Source organism: Salvelinus alpinus, chromosome 16, assembly GCF_045679555.1.
Source record: "Salvelinus alpinus chromosome 16, SLU_Salpinus.1, whole genome shotgun sequence".
In the NCBI taxonomy this organism is placed as follows: Eukaryota; Metazoa; Chordata; class Actinopteri; order Salmoniformes; family Salmonidae; genus Salvelinus; species Salvelinus alpinus.
In genome coordinates this window covers 13,438,194-13,454,102 of record NC_092101.1, presented here as the reverse complement: position 1 = coordinate 13,454,102, position 15,909 = coordinate 13,438,194, and the positions used below count along the sequence as shown (strand labels likewise).

At 41.0% G+C, this 15,909-nt stretch overlaps 2 protein-coding genes across 2 annotated transcripts; one reads left to right on the top strand and one right to left on the bottom strand.

Moving 5' to 3' along the window:
* Positions 1-1,327: 1,327 nt before the first annotated feature.
* LOC139540860 (guanidinoacetate N-methyltransferase-like) lies at positions 1,328-5,903 on the top strand. Its single transcript, XM_071344872.1, has 6 exons — positions 1,328-1,799; positions 2,801-2,946; positions 3,043-3,106; positions 3,219-3,286; positions 3,597-3,707; positions 5,634-5,903. The coding sequence occupies exons 1-6, from the start codon at positions 1,625-1,627 to the stop codon at positions 5,772-5,774; spliced, it is 705 nt and encodes a 234-aa protein (XP_071200973.1). The 5' UTR covers positions 1,328-1,624; the 3' UTR covers positions 5,775-5,903.
* A 2,744-nt stretch (positions 5,904-8,647) lies between these two features.
* On the bottom strand, positions 8,648-15,901 carry LOC139540859 (NADH-quinone oxidoreductase subunit B-like). The gene is made up of 8 exons (XM_071344871.1): positions 15,601-15,901; positions 14,748-14,784; positions 14,433-14,504; positions 14,235-14,355; positions 9,574-9,753; positions 9,432-9,478; positions 9,062-9,150; positions 8,648-8,892 (listed from the first exon to the last, which is right to left on the bottom strand). The coding sequence occupies exons 1-8, from the start codon at positions 15,617-15,619 to the stop codon at positions 8,795-8,797; spliced, it is 663 nt and encodes a 220-aa protein (XP_071200972.1). The 5' UTR covers positions 15,620-15,901; the 3' UTR covers positions 8,648-8,794.
* Between the last annotated feature and the right edge of the window lie 8 nt (positions 15,902-15,909).

Genomic DNA, 15,909 nt, shown 5'->3' with positions numbered 1-15,909 from the left:
CTGCCAAATTCTCTAAAATGACATTGGAGGTGGCTTATGGTAGAGACATGAACATTAAATTCTCTGGCAACAACTCTGATGGATATTCCTGCAGTCAGCATGCCAATTGTACACTCCATCAATACTTGTGGCATTATGTTGTGTGACAAAACTGCATATTTTAAAGTGGCCTTTTATTGTCCCCAGCACAAGGTGCACCTGTGTAATGATCATGCTTTTTAATCAGCTTCTTGACATGCTACATCTGTCAGGTGGATGGATTATCTTGACAAAGTAGAAATGCTCACTAACAGAAATGCTCACTAACAGGGATGTAATCTTTTTGGAAAATCTTTTATTTCAGAACATGAAACATGGGACCAACACTTAACATGTTGCATTTATATTTTTGATCAGTATAGTTATAGAGGATCCAATGGGATATTTTTCACAAGGGTAGCTAGCACTGAGGTATAAAATAACGGTATCTAGCAAGGCTAACGTTACTTCTCCTTTGCTAGCTAGCTAACACACATTCACATCAAGCAGCTGAAATGACAGCAAACTATTTACGTTTTAATTTTTTTAAACCTTCATTTCTATTGCCAATTCTTTGGATATAGCCATTATAATGACCCTGATGAATGAATTTTCCTGGATCAGAGAAGCTGTCAATCTTGCCACGTTCGCATGACATGGTGGAGATCGCAAAACAATACAAAAACAATTATATTAACATGAGCAAAAAAAAATGCCCAGTGATTTTTACCTTTTCCTGTTGAAAGTGATATTCCAAGTATAAATAAAGTAAAGTACACACACTAAAGGGTAATAAAATATGTTCTGAGCAAAATAGTGATTTTTAGACAACTACAAACTTCAAGGAGTAGGTCATTCAAGGAGTTGGTTTGATGGGAAGTCGTGATGTCATCGGCCTCCTCCCTTGCTCGAGGAGCAATAAAAAACAAAAAAGGAAACCCCTCCAATTTGTGCTGTCATGACTTACCTGAACCACCTATTGGGATGTGCCTTTTGTTAAGTAAATCAGGTGTTAAATGAGGTGAAAAGGAGACTGGAGTGCCACTTGAACCCCAGCTGTATTAAACCAAATGCGAGGCAAGAAGCATGGGGTAATAATGTCAAGGCGCTTTTTCCCCAGGGAAAATTAAGTTTATGAATGCCTGGCTCAGCTGCAGGACAGTGGAAGCACATTGAAACTTGAAATATACTTATGGCATCATGGCGTTTTGCCTTAAATTACCGTGAATAACTAATGACTATCAACCAATCAGCATCCAGGATTCAAGCCTCCCGTTTTATAAAGTAGACTAATAGGGCACACTGTAATGTTGTAAAACAGACTACAATATGCCATGATTATGAAAATACAATCAGTGTATCATGTTTTCTCTCAGTTTTCGACACTTAGGACTTCATTGCCCGGCTACTCCTTGGAATGCCACTTATTGACCAACAGTAGTAAGTAAGCCTAATGTTTATGCCTACGCCTCGTTGACGTCTTGCATAGTCAGCACTTCTGACCCATATAAATCCCCACCGCAACCAAATCTGTCCTTCCTCTGCCACGACGTGGAGACAGCAACTCCGTCCATCCCCCATCTAATAAAGAAAGCCAACCACCAAAATGACTACGGCACAACCCATATTTTCCAAGGGAGAAGACTGCAAAGCTGGCTGGCACGACGCTGGTGCTGGTTACAATGAGACCGACACTCATCTCGAGATTTTGGGCAAGCCCGTTATGGAACGTTGGGAGACTCCGTACATGCACTCGCTGGCAATTGTAGCCTCCTCAAAAGGTACAACACACAATGTGCAACCTAGTGGGCCATATGAACGCACAGGGACGACTAGACAGTGTGGATTTTGGTACTCTGTGATGTAATTCCATAATAACATTTTACCTGACTGCAATTCATTTCCCTTACAAATGTGTAAAACAAATAGACCGTAAAGGACAGCCTATTTGCCTATAACATAGTCAATGGCTACAATTCATTCAGAGCTGCAGGGTAATCGATACAGACGATTACAATCAATCAGCAGACCTTAGGAAACGTTCATGAAACCAATGCGTTTACAGTTTATATGCGACGTTCCTCTCAATGCACGTTATGTTTAAAAGCATGGCGGAGTTGGATATAATGGCTTGTGGTTGCAGCAGGTGTTACTCTACCAATTGAACCGTGCCATATGCGCACTTGCTGGGGAGTGTCAATAATTTATTTCCTCATACCATTCAAGAAGTTTAATGATGATCACTGATACTTTAAAAATATATATACATTAGGCTACGTTAAAGTTGCGTAAACGTTTCGAGTTGTTTGCGCACTCACGTCACCATAGCGCCCATGTTGCTGCATGGAGGAATGCGGTCCAATGAGAACAGTTGTTTGGTTCCAAATACAATATGACCAGTTCTAGTAAATAGTGTATGTTTGTCTTTATATTGCTTTGGCAATGTCTATTGGAAAATACACATCTTTGGTGGCAATTTGCCAGTTGATAACAGTAGTAGCCTAAAGGGTGTGGCAAAACAAAATGGTATTTTTCTAATCTATTTTTACACATTACTGAAAGACTACTCTGTGGAATTCCTTCAAGTGGCCACAGGCCATCTATCACGTACCGTTTTCCCCAAACATTCATTTGAGAACCCTTAAATAACAAACAAAAATTGTGCATTATTAGTTTTGCTTTTCGTGAAAGGTACCACAGCACTGGGATAAAGGTAGAAACGTTGAAAACACTTCAATACAGGTAGATACTTAAACACAAATTGAGATGCTTTGTCCCACAGGTGGACGGGTTCTGGAGATTGGGTTTGGCATGGCCATCGCCGCAACTAAAGTCGAGTCCTTCCCCATCGAGGAGCACTGGATCATTGAGTGCAATGATGGAGTGTTCGCAAGATTGCAGGAGTGGGCCAAGGCTCAGCCACATAAAGTGAGACAAATCTTCAACTCCACATTAGGTTCTATTCAGACTTTTCCCTCCTTTTTAACGTGAATGAAATTAACCTAAATTCTTCTCCACTCACAGATTGTGCCCCTCAAAGGACTGTGGGAGGAGGTAGTGGGTGGCCTGCCTGACAACCACTTTGATGGTAAGTTTCAAAATGCATTCTATTGGCATATCCATTGAATATTTTATGTTCTGAGTAAATTGCTTTAGATATGCATGTATGTGTGATTGTAATTATGCCTCTTCTATCAAAGGCATTCTGTATGACACATACCCTCTGTCTGAAGACACATGGCACACTCACCAGTTTGACTTCATCAAGGTAAGTACAACACTTCGATGAGCAAGGCTGCACATTACGAACATATCAGCAAAAGCACAGGAACCAACAGAGGAGTGGGATTTCCCCCTGTAATAAAGACTATAAAACACACAAATGTTTGGTATCAAAAATGATATCATAGATGTATCCAACGCAAACATATGGCAGGCGTTTAGACATGAATCCAAATAGAATAAGATATTTCTTAATGGAATCTGATCCCTATCACTTGAAACAAACATTGCCTATCGTTCCACAATGAAGTGCTAACATTTCCATTAATAGTGCAATTGTTGAATTGTCTCAATAGGGCCATGCCCACAGGCTGCTGAAGCCAGGTGGCGTTCTCACCTACTGTAACCTGACCTCCTGGGGTGAACTTCTCAAGACCAAATATGACAACATCGACAACATGTTCCAGGTGAGCCGCCTTTCAGCCAGTCAATGATCAACACCTAATCTCTCTGAGGTGCATGGGTAGGCTACACATGTTCCTTCTCGGGCTCGACACATTTAATTTCTTTGCACGCATTCTGCCCTTCTGCCAGATGGTACTTACAGGTATATCACTGATAGTTACTGTGGTATTACATGTAATTTCACATGTGGCCCTCAATATTGTTTGGTTTGATGTTCATTCAACCATTAACCCATTAGTTTCATGTACAGTGACTATGTCTCTGTTGCACTCTGCTTATTTGGTATGTCTGTAGCTACAGTACTAACTCATTTTCCTGCTGCATGTTTCCACCATTTAATATATATATATATATTTTTTTTTTTTTACAGTACATCAAAGTGTACACTTGATCACAAATGTTCTATAATTTTATTTAAAAACTATGAAAATCAAATTCACAACCCGATTGATTTCACTCCTGTGTGGGGTGAAGTGATTACTTAGACAAACTAAACCAATTACTGTATATCGACTAATACCATTTTTATTGCACTTGGTCCTAGCACTGTTAGAAAATCTGTCCTCAATTACCTTTCTTGGCTTAACAAAGGTTAATGATAAATTGTACCTGAACTGCAACTGCGTAACCCTTTAAACTCACAGCCCCTATCATCCCGTATACTGGTTGAAAATTGCAGATTTGGTCACTGATAAGTGCCTAAATTGGAACTCGGTGGCTGTACAGTAACCTACTGTACCATATGACGTCAGCGTTCAGGCTCTTCAATTTACAGCACTTTATGGGATTCAACTGACAGCCGTTCTATGCCGTTCTATGCCGTTCTATGCCCACATTTGTTGTCTGAGTGAGGGGAATGCTGTAAATCGAAAGATGAGACGTTGAGGACTATAATAAATACCGCTTTGATGTCATACAAGCAAACCACACACCTACATTATGTCCAAATGTGCACTTCACATTTCCATGTTTGAAAACTCATGTCATTTTAAAGTAGCAACATTTATGATCGATATGTTTGATGTACAGTTACAAAGATGATGTCATACTCTGGGATGTCCTGAACAGAATGAACCTGTGTCGTATTGTGAAGAAAATTTGCAGAGAACATGCACTCATGACTCCATTCTACGCGCACCAAATTTATTTTCTGTTTGTCTTAAGTGCCTTGTGAAAGCCTAACACTGTAAGATCGTATTTTATAACTTCGCTAGTCATGTTGGCAATTGAATAAGCTTTCAAATGATGCTCACCTGACCCAGATTGCGATTTATAATGAAACGTTCCTGGATTGTGTAAACCGTAATTGTGTGATTTTGGGGGCGCAGGGCTGTGTTCAAAACAAAAAAAACGACAAGTATTCTAGCTTCAGTTCCTCAATGGCAAAGCTAGGAGAGCTCAAACAAGCATCTTATAGTTGAAGGCTCTTTCCATGAGTCATAAAAGTGCATTGAAATTACTTAGAAACTGTGCAGTTTGGACAAGTGTCCACTTGGCGACACCAGTTAGACCGCTCACTCAAAAACTTGTAAGATTTTTTTTTATATGTTGCAGCTACCCCAAAATTTCCATTAATATTCTTATGTTACTGATTGTATCCAGTATTTTCAGATTTCGTTTACAAATGCTGCGAAAAGTACAGTAAATGTAAAATGCATATAAAATCAACAGTTTCTTTGGATTCAGTTGTCAGGTGAACTGTTGTGTCCTCACCTTTTGGTCTGATAATTTCCCCATAATCTCCAGTGTTCTCTTTCAATTGCTACCATGGTCCATGCATATGCTTTTTATGTTTCTTCTGATAGAAACATTTCAATTTGGCACTATTCACATAGGCCAATTTCCACAAGTGTAAAGGGTTAAATGGCCCTATAATGTGTGATGCAGGTCCACAATACAGACCAGATCTTTGTGTTAATGATTTTCAGGAGACCCAGATGTCTCAACTGCTCGAGGCTGGCTTCAAGAAGGAGATGATTAGCACCACAACCATGGATATTGTCCCCCCAAGCGAATGCAAATACTATGCCTTCCGCAAGATGATTACTCCCACCATTCTGAAAGAGTGAAATGGCTTGGTGCCACTGCAATGTCTTTATTCCTTCTCAAGTGCCTGTATTTTAAAAGCCACATTAGTTTACTGTCAAATCCATAAGCACTCAGGGATGTCCATCTTTCAATAAACCAATTTAAATCACGTCCACTCTATTTTCTTCTGTCACAATGAATTTGTTTGTGTATCACCTCTTTAACAATTGTCCACCTCTTGCAATTTGTCACAGAATGCATTACATTTGAGCTGTATTGCAACGTTAACAAGCATTTTACATACCACACAGGCAGCCCAATTCTGATCTTTTGTCGAATTATTAGTGCTGAGCGATTAACCAAACTTCAGTTATTTTTAGTTTTTTAAACAACTAATTGACCGATTTTATTTGAATTCCATTTAGTTTTGGGGTTTTCCTGTGAGCTCGATGCGCAGTTTTTCTAGAGCTAAATCCGATCAAACCTGAACTGTGCGATGTAGCCCGGGAGTTGTTTTTAGTTAGCTTTTTCCCCACAAAGGGCTTAATTATGGACAGAAATACTCAATACCCCCCCCCCCCCCCCCCCCCCAGACGATCCCGCATGTGAAGAAGCCAGATGTGGAGGTCCTGGACTGGTGTGGTTAAACATGGTCTGCGGTTGTGAGGCCAGTTGGATTTACTGCCAAATTCTCTAAAACATTGGAGGTGGTTAATGGTAGAGAAATTAACATAACATTTTCTGCCAACAGCACTGTTGGATATTCCTGCAGTCAGCATGCCAATTGCATGCTCCCTCAACTTGGGACATCTGTGGCATTGTGTTGTCAAAACTGCACATTTTAAAGTGGCCTTTTAATTGCCCCGAGCACAAGGTGCACCTGTGTAATGATCATGCCGTTTAATCAGCTTGATATTCCACACCTGTCAGGTGGATGGATTATTTTGGAAAAGGAGAAATGCTCACTAACTGGGGTGTAAACAAATTTGTGCACAACATTTATTTGAGAGAAGCTTTTTGTACGTATTCAACATTTCTGTGATCTTTCATTTCAGCTCATGAAACATGGGACCAACACTGAGTTGCTTCGATTGCCCGACCGCCTACTTGTCTGGTCTGTGTTGAGCAGACACAGAGAGAACACAGTTGCTGCTCAAGGCACAGTATCTCACCCTGAAAATACATGATCTAAGTGATTGATAGTTGGTGATTAGCAGTCATAAAAGTATGCCTTGTTGACTTTGAACTACTAAAATTGTGATTTTGTCAGACAGCAGCTCTACAGAGATGAGATGACTTGGAACGAAATAATCAAATAAAACTAATGTAATATATACTAGTTAAATATTTTAAAGGATAGTTAAATGATAAGTCCCATGATGGCAGTGACTGCCCATTACTGCTTATCTTCATCGTTTTATTCTGTGTTACAAGTGGATCAGCGGTTAAAGGCACTGCATCTCAGTGCAAGAGGCGTCACTACAGTCCCTGGTTCGAATCCAGGCTATCACATCCGGCCGTGATTGGGAGTCCCATAAGGCGGCACACAATTGGCCCAGCGTCATCCGGGTTTGGCCGTTATTGTAAATAAGAATTTGTTCTTAACTGACTTGCCTAGTTAAATAAAGTTTTTTTTTTTTTACAGCATTCAGAAAAATTTACATAAATCGACAAACCTTGATTTTCTAAATAATCTAACAGACCTCAAAAAGCAATTATTGGTATTTTGACCAAACATCAGTTCTTTTGCCAAATAATTGGGCAAAAGATCAGAATTGGGCTGCCTGTTTAAACAGCTTTCGATTTGCCATTTGACTGAATATAGGTCAAAATTGCATTCTCTTTTGACAAGAAAACAATTATTTCCTGAGGGGCTGGGATAAGCTGCAGAATAAGTCCCTTAAGTAAAGAAGGAAAAAGTAACTAATCATTAATGGATAAGTTGTCGTGGCACATTGCCTCACTTATTGGCCCTGGTTATAGATAAGTGTTATTTGTAGCTTACACCCCAATCATTAATTTTTTTATTTTTTTTAAATAGAGGTCCTCTGGATATTGGACAACCTTCAACTCTCACAATAATTCAATTGAATCCATAAATATTTACCATGGGGTCACAAATCCTTGAGCCTGGTAAATGATGAGTTACTGAAAATGAGATTTATCAAATATCAACCTGCATTTCTTGCAGAATGGGCAACAATTCAACATTTTATGTAGATTGGATGTAATTTATCGTGCCAAATCACACAAGGGGAGCTTTTTTTGTGCCAACATGTTAAATGGTTTAGACCTATCAACTTTCCCATAAAATATTAATAGCTCCACCCTGCTTCCTGATAGGCTAGGTGAAATTATATCCCTATTGCTACCTACCAATCGTCTAAGATGTACACAAGTGCATACAGGGTTAATTTGGGATTGGGTGTTGCTGAGTAGAACCAAATACTGGCCCTGTGACAATACTTTGAGGTTGTATCCAACCTCAGTTCCTTGAAGTAAACACTGATCTGACAATTGGTGAAAGCAATACCAAGGAAAGCTTGCTTACACCAATTTAATGTCAGATCAGTGATTACTTCAAGGAAGAAAGGAAACATTGAGTATTCGAACAGGAACTATTTGGTAGAACCAGAGACAAAGGAAGAAAATATCTAAACTCTATAGAACAATTGTGTGTGTGCCAAGTGCACCATCTACTGACTGAAGTACAAATAGTCTTCAGATAAAGTACACCAACACATTACAAAAAGGTAAGAATAGACCACAAAAGACCTGATGTGACTATCTAAATAGTGATGACCATAGAAATATTGTTTAAAATGTTCAGTTAAAATTATTCTATTGCTGAGAGGAAATTGATGAATGTCATACCTGAAAATATGTGCAGGGCCAAGAACAACAACAGTTAAACTAATGACAAGAAATTTATTTTATTGTTTATACAGAGAAGAGGAGCCAGAGAATACCCAGAGTGACTCCTGAGGATATTGCCTACCGGTTTACTGGGTGGCCAGACCACCCATAAATACAACATTTACAAACAGCAAGAGACAGAATTTCACTTGCGATACCAAATCCTCATTTTCTTCTCTCTCTTTATTTTCTTCTGCAACTGGAGCGTCCCGTAGAGAAGGGCCTCTGCTGTGGGAGGGCAGCCTACAGGAGGACAAGTAAACAATCAATTTGAGTCAAATGTTTAAAATAAAATCTTCAAAAGAGCTATTGTTGTGATTTGTTTCTTTTCCACATTGCTGTACATATATCCAGGACAGAACTAATTATTTGTTTCATAATAATTAAAGAGAACAAAATCAGAATGAGATACCTGGAACGTATATGTCCACTGGTACGATGCGGTCACACCCTCTGACCACTGCGTAAGAGTAGTGGTAGTAGCCACCCCCATTGGCGCAGCTAAAGGACAGAGTAATAAGATACAACGTGGCTCAACTAACAGTTAAATATGAAATGCAAGATGAAAATGTCAAACACTGTAAAAGCACTGTGTAATGGTAAATCTTGGTGTGGGGAAATAAATCACAAATCGGTAGAAGCAGTTAACTTTAGGGAGGTTGTGTTAAACAATCAGGTGTTTTTAAATGGAAAAAGTTAAGGCAATCATGAGATCCATTTCAAACTAGATAACCACTAAAATGTTTCTGTTTAAATCTAATCATATTACGACAATACTTTACCTTCCCATGGAAATTACATATCTTGGCTCAGGCATCTGGTCATAAACCTAGGGGAAATAATGAACATCATGGTGAAGTCATACACTCAATAAAAGCAAATACAGAACTCCTTTCTCCAAAGAAACGTCCTTCAGTCAAATACCTTGCGCAAAGCGGGGGCCATCTTGTTGGTCAGGGTGCCTGCCACAATCATGACGTCGGACTGTCTGGGGCTGGCTCTGAACACCACTCCAAACCGGTCCATGTCATAACGAGGAGCCGCCATGTGCATCATCTCCACCGCACAGCACGCCAGTCCAAACGTCATGGGCCATAGGGAGCTCTAATGTAGAAACACAAAAACCGATTGGACTGATAAGTCTACAAAGCAATCTGAACAAAGATCACCGAGTCAGTCAATGTTTTTCCCTGATTAATCTCTGGTGAAAAGAAAAGCGAGATATGGCTGGGGGACCCCACACCTCTTGGGCAAAACATTTTAGTGGCCCCCCTCTTGATGGCAGAGAAGAAAACAATTGTAAGTTGTTTAAAAGCTAATTTCCTGCAATTCTACACATTTTGCCATGACTTATGCCATGTTAACGTGATATCTGAGTGAGAGTGACTAACAAAATCAATCAAATAAAATAATTTTATTGGTCACATACACATGGTCAGCAGATGTTATTGCAAGTGTAGCGAAATGCTTGTGCTTCTAGTTCCGACAGTGCAGCAATATCTGAGTGAGTCACTGGTGCTCTTCCATGCCGTCCCTAGGAGGGGTGCGTCACTTGAGCGGGTTGAATCTCTGACGTGATCTTCGTGTCCGGGTTAGTGGTTGAAGATATCCCTCTAGTGGTGTGGGGGCTGTGCTTTGGCAAAGTGGGTGGAGTTATCCTGCCTGGTTGGCCCTGTCCGGGTGTATAGTCGGACGGGGCCACAGTGTCTCCCGACCCTCCAGTAATTATGCTGAAATAGTTTGTGTCGGGGGGGCTAGGGTCAGTCTGTTATATCTGGAGTATTTCTCCTGTCTTATCCAGTGTCCTGTGTGAATTTAAATATGCTACCTCTGATTCTCTCTCGCTCCCTCTCTCGGAGGACTTGAGCCCTAGGACCATGCCTCAGCACTACCTGGCCTGATGACTCCTTGCTGTACCCAGTCCACTTGGTCGTGCTGCTGCTCCAGTTTCAACTGTTCTGCCTGCGGCTATGGAACCCTGACCTGTTCACCGGACCTGCTGTTTTCAACTCCCTCTACCGCACCTGCTGTCTCGACATCTGAATGATCGGCTATGAAAAGCCAACTGACATTTACTCCTGAGGTGCTGACATGTTGCACCCTCAACAACCACTGATTATTATTATTTGACCCTGCTGGTCATCTATGAACGTTAGAACATCTTGGCCATGTAATGTTATAATCTCCATCCCGCTCAGCCAGTTTATGTACACTCAATTAGTATTTGGTAGCATTGCCTTTAAATTGTTTAACTTGGGTCAAACGTTTTGGGTAGCCTTCCACAAGCTTCCCACAATAAGTTGGGTGAATTTTGGCCCATTCCTCATGACAGAGCTGGTGTAATTGAGTCAGGTTTGTAGGCCTCCTTGCTCACACAAGCTTTTTCAGTTCTGCCCACAAATGTTCTATAGGATTGAGGTCAGGGCTTTGTGATGGCCACTCCAATACCTTGACTTTGTTGTCCTTAAGCCATTTTCCACAACTTTGGAGGTACGCTTGGGGTCACTGTCCATTTGGAAGACACATTTGTGACCAAGCTTTAACTTCCTGACTGATGTCTTGAGATGTTGCTTCAATATATCCACATAATTGTCCTTCCTCATGATGCCATCTATTTTGTGAAGAGCACCAGTCCCTCCTGCAGCAAAGCACCCCCACAACATGATGCTGCCACCCCCGTGCTTCACGGTTGGGATGGTGTTCTTCAGCTTGCAAGCCTCCCCCTTTTTCCTCCAAACATAAGAATGGTCATTATGGCCAAACAGTTCTTTTTTTGTTTCATCAGACCAGAGGACATTTCTCCAAAAAATACGATCTTTGTCCCCATGCGCAGTTGCAAACTTCTAAAGCCATGACATCATTTTCTGGAATTTTCCAAACTGTTTAAAAGGCACAGTCAACTTAGTGTGTAAACTTCTGACCCACTGGAATTGTGATACAGTGAATAAGTGAAATAGTCTGTCTGTAAACAATTGTTGGAAAACTTACATGTGTCATGCACAAAGCAATGTCCAAACCGACTTTCCACAGATTTCTTGTTAACAAACTATAGTTTTGGCGTGGTTGAAAAACTCGTTTTAATGACTCCAACCTAAGTGTATGTAAACTTCCGACTTCAACCGTACATATGAGATGAGTAATGCAAGATATGTAAACATTATTAAAAGTGGCACTAGTAAAGTGATTAGTGATCCATTTATTAAAGTGGCCAATGATTTCAAGTCTGTATGCAGGCAGCAGCCTCTGTGTAAGTGATGGCTGTTTAGCAGTCTGATGGCCTTGATAGAAGCTGTTTTTCAGTCTCTCGGTCCCAGCTTTGATGCACCTGTACTGACCTGGCCTTCTGGATGGTAGAGGGAAGAACAGGCAGTGGCACGTGTGGTTGTTGTCCTTGATGATCTTTTTGGCCTTCCTGTGACATTGGGTGCTGTAGGTGTCTGGGAGGGCAGGTAGTTTGCCCCCGGTGATTCGTTGTGCAGACTGCACCACCCTCTGGAGAGCCTTGCGGTTGTGGGCGGTGCAGTTGCTGTACCAGGAGGTTATGCAGCCCGACAGGATGCTCTCAATTGTGCATCTGTAAAAGTTTGTGATGGTTTTAGGTGACAAGAAAAATTTCTTCAGCCTCCTGAGGATGAAGAGGCGCTTTTGCCCCTTCACCACACTGTCTGTGGGTGGATTATCCTCAAAGCGGGCAAAGAAGGTGTTTTGTTTGTCTGGAAGCAAGATGGTGTCCGTGACGTGGCTGTTTTTTTTTTTGGTAGTCTGATTGTCTGTAGACCCTGCCATATACGTCTTGTTTCTGAGCCATTGAATTGCGACTTGTCTCTATACAGACATTTCGCTTAATTGCCTTGCGGAGGGAAAAACTACATTGTTTGTATTCGGCCATAATCTCAGTCACCTTTCCATGGTTAAATAAGTATGTTCGTGCTTTCAGTTTTGCTCGAATGCCGCCATCTATCCACGGTTTCTGGTTATGGTAGGTTTTAATAGTCACGGTAGGTACAACATCTCCTATGCACTTCCTTATAAACTCACTCGCTTAATCAGCGTATATGTCGATATTATTATCTGAGGCTACCTGGAAAATGTCCCAGTCTGCGTGATCAAAACAGTCTTGAAGAGTGAATTCCGATTGGTCAGACCAGCGTTGAATAGTTCTTAACACGGGTACATCCTGTTTGAGTTTCTGCCTATAGGAAGGGAGGAGCAAAATGGAGTCGTGGTCAGATTTGCCAAAAGAAGGGCGGGGTAGGGCCTTGTATGCATCGCGGAAGTTAGAGTAAACAGTGGTCCAGTGTTTTTCCAGTGCGAGTGCTACAGTCGATATGTTGATAGAATTTAGGTAGCCTTGATCTCAAATTTGCTTTGTTAAAATCCCTAGCTAAAATAAACGGAGTCTCAGGATATATCGTTTCTTGAGGGCCATTGTGGTATCGGCTGGAGGGGTATACACAGCTGTGACAATAACCGAGGAGAATTGTCTTGGGAGATAACACGGTCGGCATTTGATTGTGAGGAATTCTAGGTCAGGTGAACAAAAAGACTTGAGTTCCTGTATGGTTGTTACAATTACACCATGAGTCATTAATCATGAAACATACACCCCCCACCCTTCTTCCCGGAGAGATGTTTATTCCTGTCGGCGCGACATACAAAGAACCCAGGTGACTGTATTGACTCCAACAGCATATCCCGATTGAGTCATGTTTCTGCGAAACAGAGTATGTACAATCCCTGTCTCTCTGGAAAGCAACCCTTGCCCTAATTTAGTTTCTACCTTGTTATCTAGAGACTGGACATTGGGGAGTAATATACTCGGAAGCGTTGAGTGGAGTGTGCGCCTTTGAATTCTGACCAGAAGACAGCTCCGTCTACCTCTTCTCTGGCGGTGTCGTTTTGGGTCAGTCCCTAGAATCATCTCAAATGCCTTGGATAGTTCGGACCAAGGAACCGCTTCGGGAAAGTCGTATTCCTGGTAAGTTCACGCCGCTCTGATATCTAATAGTTCTTCCCGGCTGTATGTAATAACACCTAAGATTTTCTGGGCTAACAAAAATAATAAATAAAATAAATACTGCAAAGTTTCCTAAGGACTAGAAGCGAGGCAGCCCTCTCTGTCAGCACCATTTTGTACAGTGTGGGTCAGGGCCCGTGGACATGTGCCCGGTCGGTATTTTTACCACTCTAAAAATTGTTAGCTGACATGGCTAATTGAGTGACTGTCAGTGATTAACAAAATAAAAACTTCTCATGCACAACCAAATGTAGAAATTGCACCTTGTTGAGTCTGAAAAGTAGAATACACAGTAAGTTGAGACCCGGCTGAGTTCCAAAAAAAAAGCTTAAGGCTGGTTTAGAGGAATACCTGTGATCATACGGTGCTGTCCTCTGTAGTTAGTTTAATCATTTTGACAGTTGTTTGACTGGCAGCCAGTCAGCAACAGAATAGAGAATGTCACAAAGGAGTTTTAGATGGAGGGGTGCACTTCTTGATTTTCTTATTGAAAGATTGACACAAACATTCAAAATGGACCATATACCATTGAAGAACATAGAGTACTTGCGGTGTGGCATTGACTTACCCTGCGTGCCCAATTCACCAGATCATCCAGCTTAGTGATAACATACTCTCCCTTGCTGCTTGTTACTGCAGCGGGCTTGGCAGCAGCCACCGCTGTGCTTTTCTCTCTGACTGAAACCACACTGGAAGAAAATTAGGTAATATGAAGTACTCAAACAAATGTTTTGACAAATTGAGACGTTTACGGGACCTCCCTTACCATGTAGCATTGCCACTTTTAGCAATGTGGTGTAGCGACAAGCTCGGTTGTATCGCAAATACTGAAATGGATCTGTGTGGTAGAAAAAGATTAGGTAATACGACCTTACAATACAACAGACTGACCATCAAGACAAACTAAATGGCATTAACAATACACAAATTACACTACTTTAAGGATTTAATAAAGAGCAAACATTTCACAAGGTTACTGGTGATTTGAAAACAGAAAGAACCTGTTACCAACTATAGTAAATCCTAGGCCTGTCTTAGTTTAATCACCTTAACTGCGTAATTTGCCTAACGTTATGCTTACCTTGATGAAAAGGTACCAAACGCGGCGAGGCGAGGAACTGCACAGGAAAGACAAAAAGAAGCACAATGTCAACAAATGTATCTGTAGGTTTTATTTAGATAACGTAACAGTTACTTGCGGGACACATCGAAATATTGGCTATAGACAAGGCAGTGCGCTTTCTTGGGTGATATAACAAGCTGACTGACGTTTGTGATAGAAATATGAATAACGTTAGCGACAGTAGCTACCATCCATGTTTTACAAATGTTTTATTTAACTAGGCAAGTCTGTTAAGAACAAATTATTATTTACAATGGCGGCCTACACCGGCCAAACCCGGACCACTCTGGGCCAATTGTGCGACGCCTTATGGGACTCCCAATCACGGCCGGTTGTGATACAGCCTGGATTTGAACCAGGGTGTCTGTAGTGACGCCTCTCGGGAGCCCCTAACTAACGTTACTTAACTAGCTAGCACTATGAGCCATTGCTCTTATGTAAAACGGGGACATGTATTGGTCTTTACTAGATTACCATTCAGACGTTAATAACCATGTACAATGTCTGAGAAACTTCACGCGTGCTACCTTTATAGCTAGCTAACTACACAAACAAACAGCATTTGCTAATTAACATAGACAGAGTTGTTTCTGATCAAGCCAGGGGTTCTGGAGTGCTAGCAGCTAACTAACTTGCAAGGTCAGGGATTACAAACCGTTGTGATAGCAAAAACATGTCACGAACAACCAATATAATAAATTAATCGGAAACCATACAAAAGTGTAATATTTGTGAGATAAATTATTTAGATATTTTTCAGAATGATATGTTCCAGTAACTAGCTTTACGTTTTAGCCAAAACATCACTCACCCACCAACGCCGCCATCATAAGCAAATATAATAGCTAGGACTTCCGGTGACTATGCTTACACGATAGAACCATTTGGGGCGCTCTCTTCCATATATTTTTGTTGACAGGACTACAAAAATGTCTGTATATTATTAAAACGTAGGCCTATTGATTGGTCTGAACTTTCGAAGTGAATTGCTCAAAGTAAAAAACAAAGGTGTAGAACATAATGTCACATTAGCCAGTAGATCAGAACAGATCCAGGATCAGTTTACACAACCCAAATCATAGCCCATTACAACGCAAAACTGACTTCATAATGCGATAAT

Excerpts from the sequence above, each read along its gene's own strand:
- LOC139540859 (XM_071344871.1), bottom strand. Across the intron at positions 14,356-14,432 it reads AAAAGTGGCAATGCTACATG|TGTGGTTTCAGTCAGAGAGA; the intron begins GTAAGGGAGGTC and ends ATTTTCTTCCAG. Across the intron at positions 8,893-9,061 it reads AGTGGACATATACGTTCCAG|GCTGCCCTCCCACAGCAGAG; the intron begins GTATCTCATTCT and ends GTCCTCCTGTAG.
- LOC139540860 (XM_071344872.1), top strand. The coding sequence starts at position 1,625 with ATGACTACGGCACAACCCATATTTTCCAAGGGAGAAGACTGCAAAGCT. Across the intron at positions 2,947-3,042 it reads CCAAGGCTCAGCCACATAAA|ATTGTGCCCCTCAAAGGACT; the intron begins GTGAGACAAATC and ends CTCCACTCACAG. Across the intron at positions 3,107-3,218 it reads GCCTGACAACCACTTTGATG|GCATTCTGTATGACACATAC; the intron begins GTAAGTTTCAAA and ends CTTCTATCAAAG.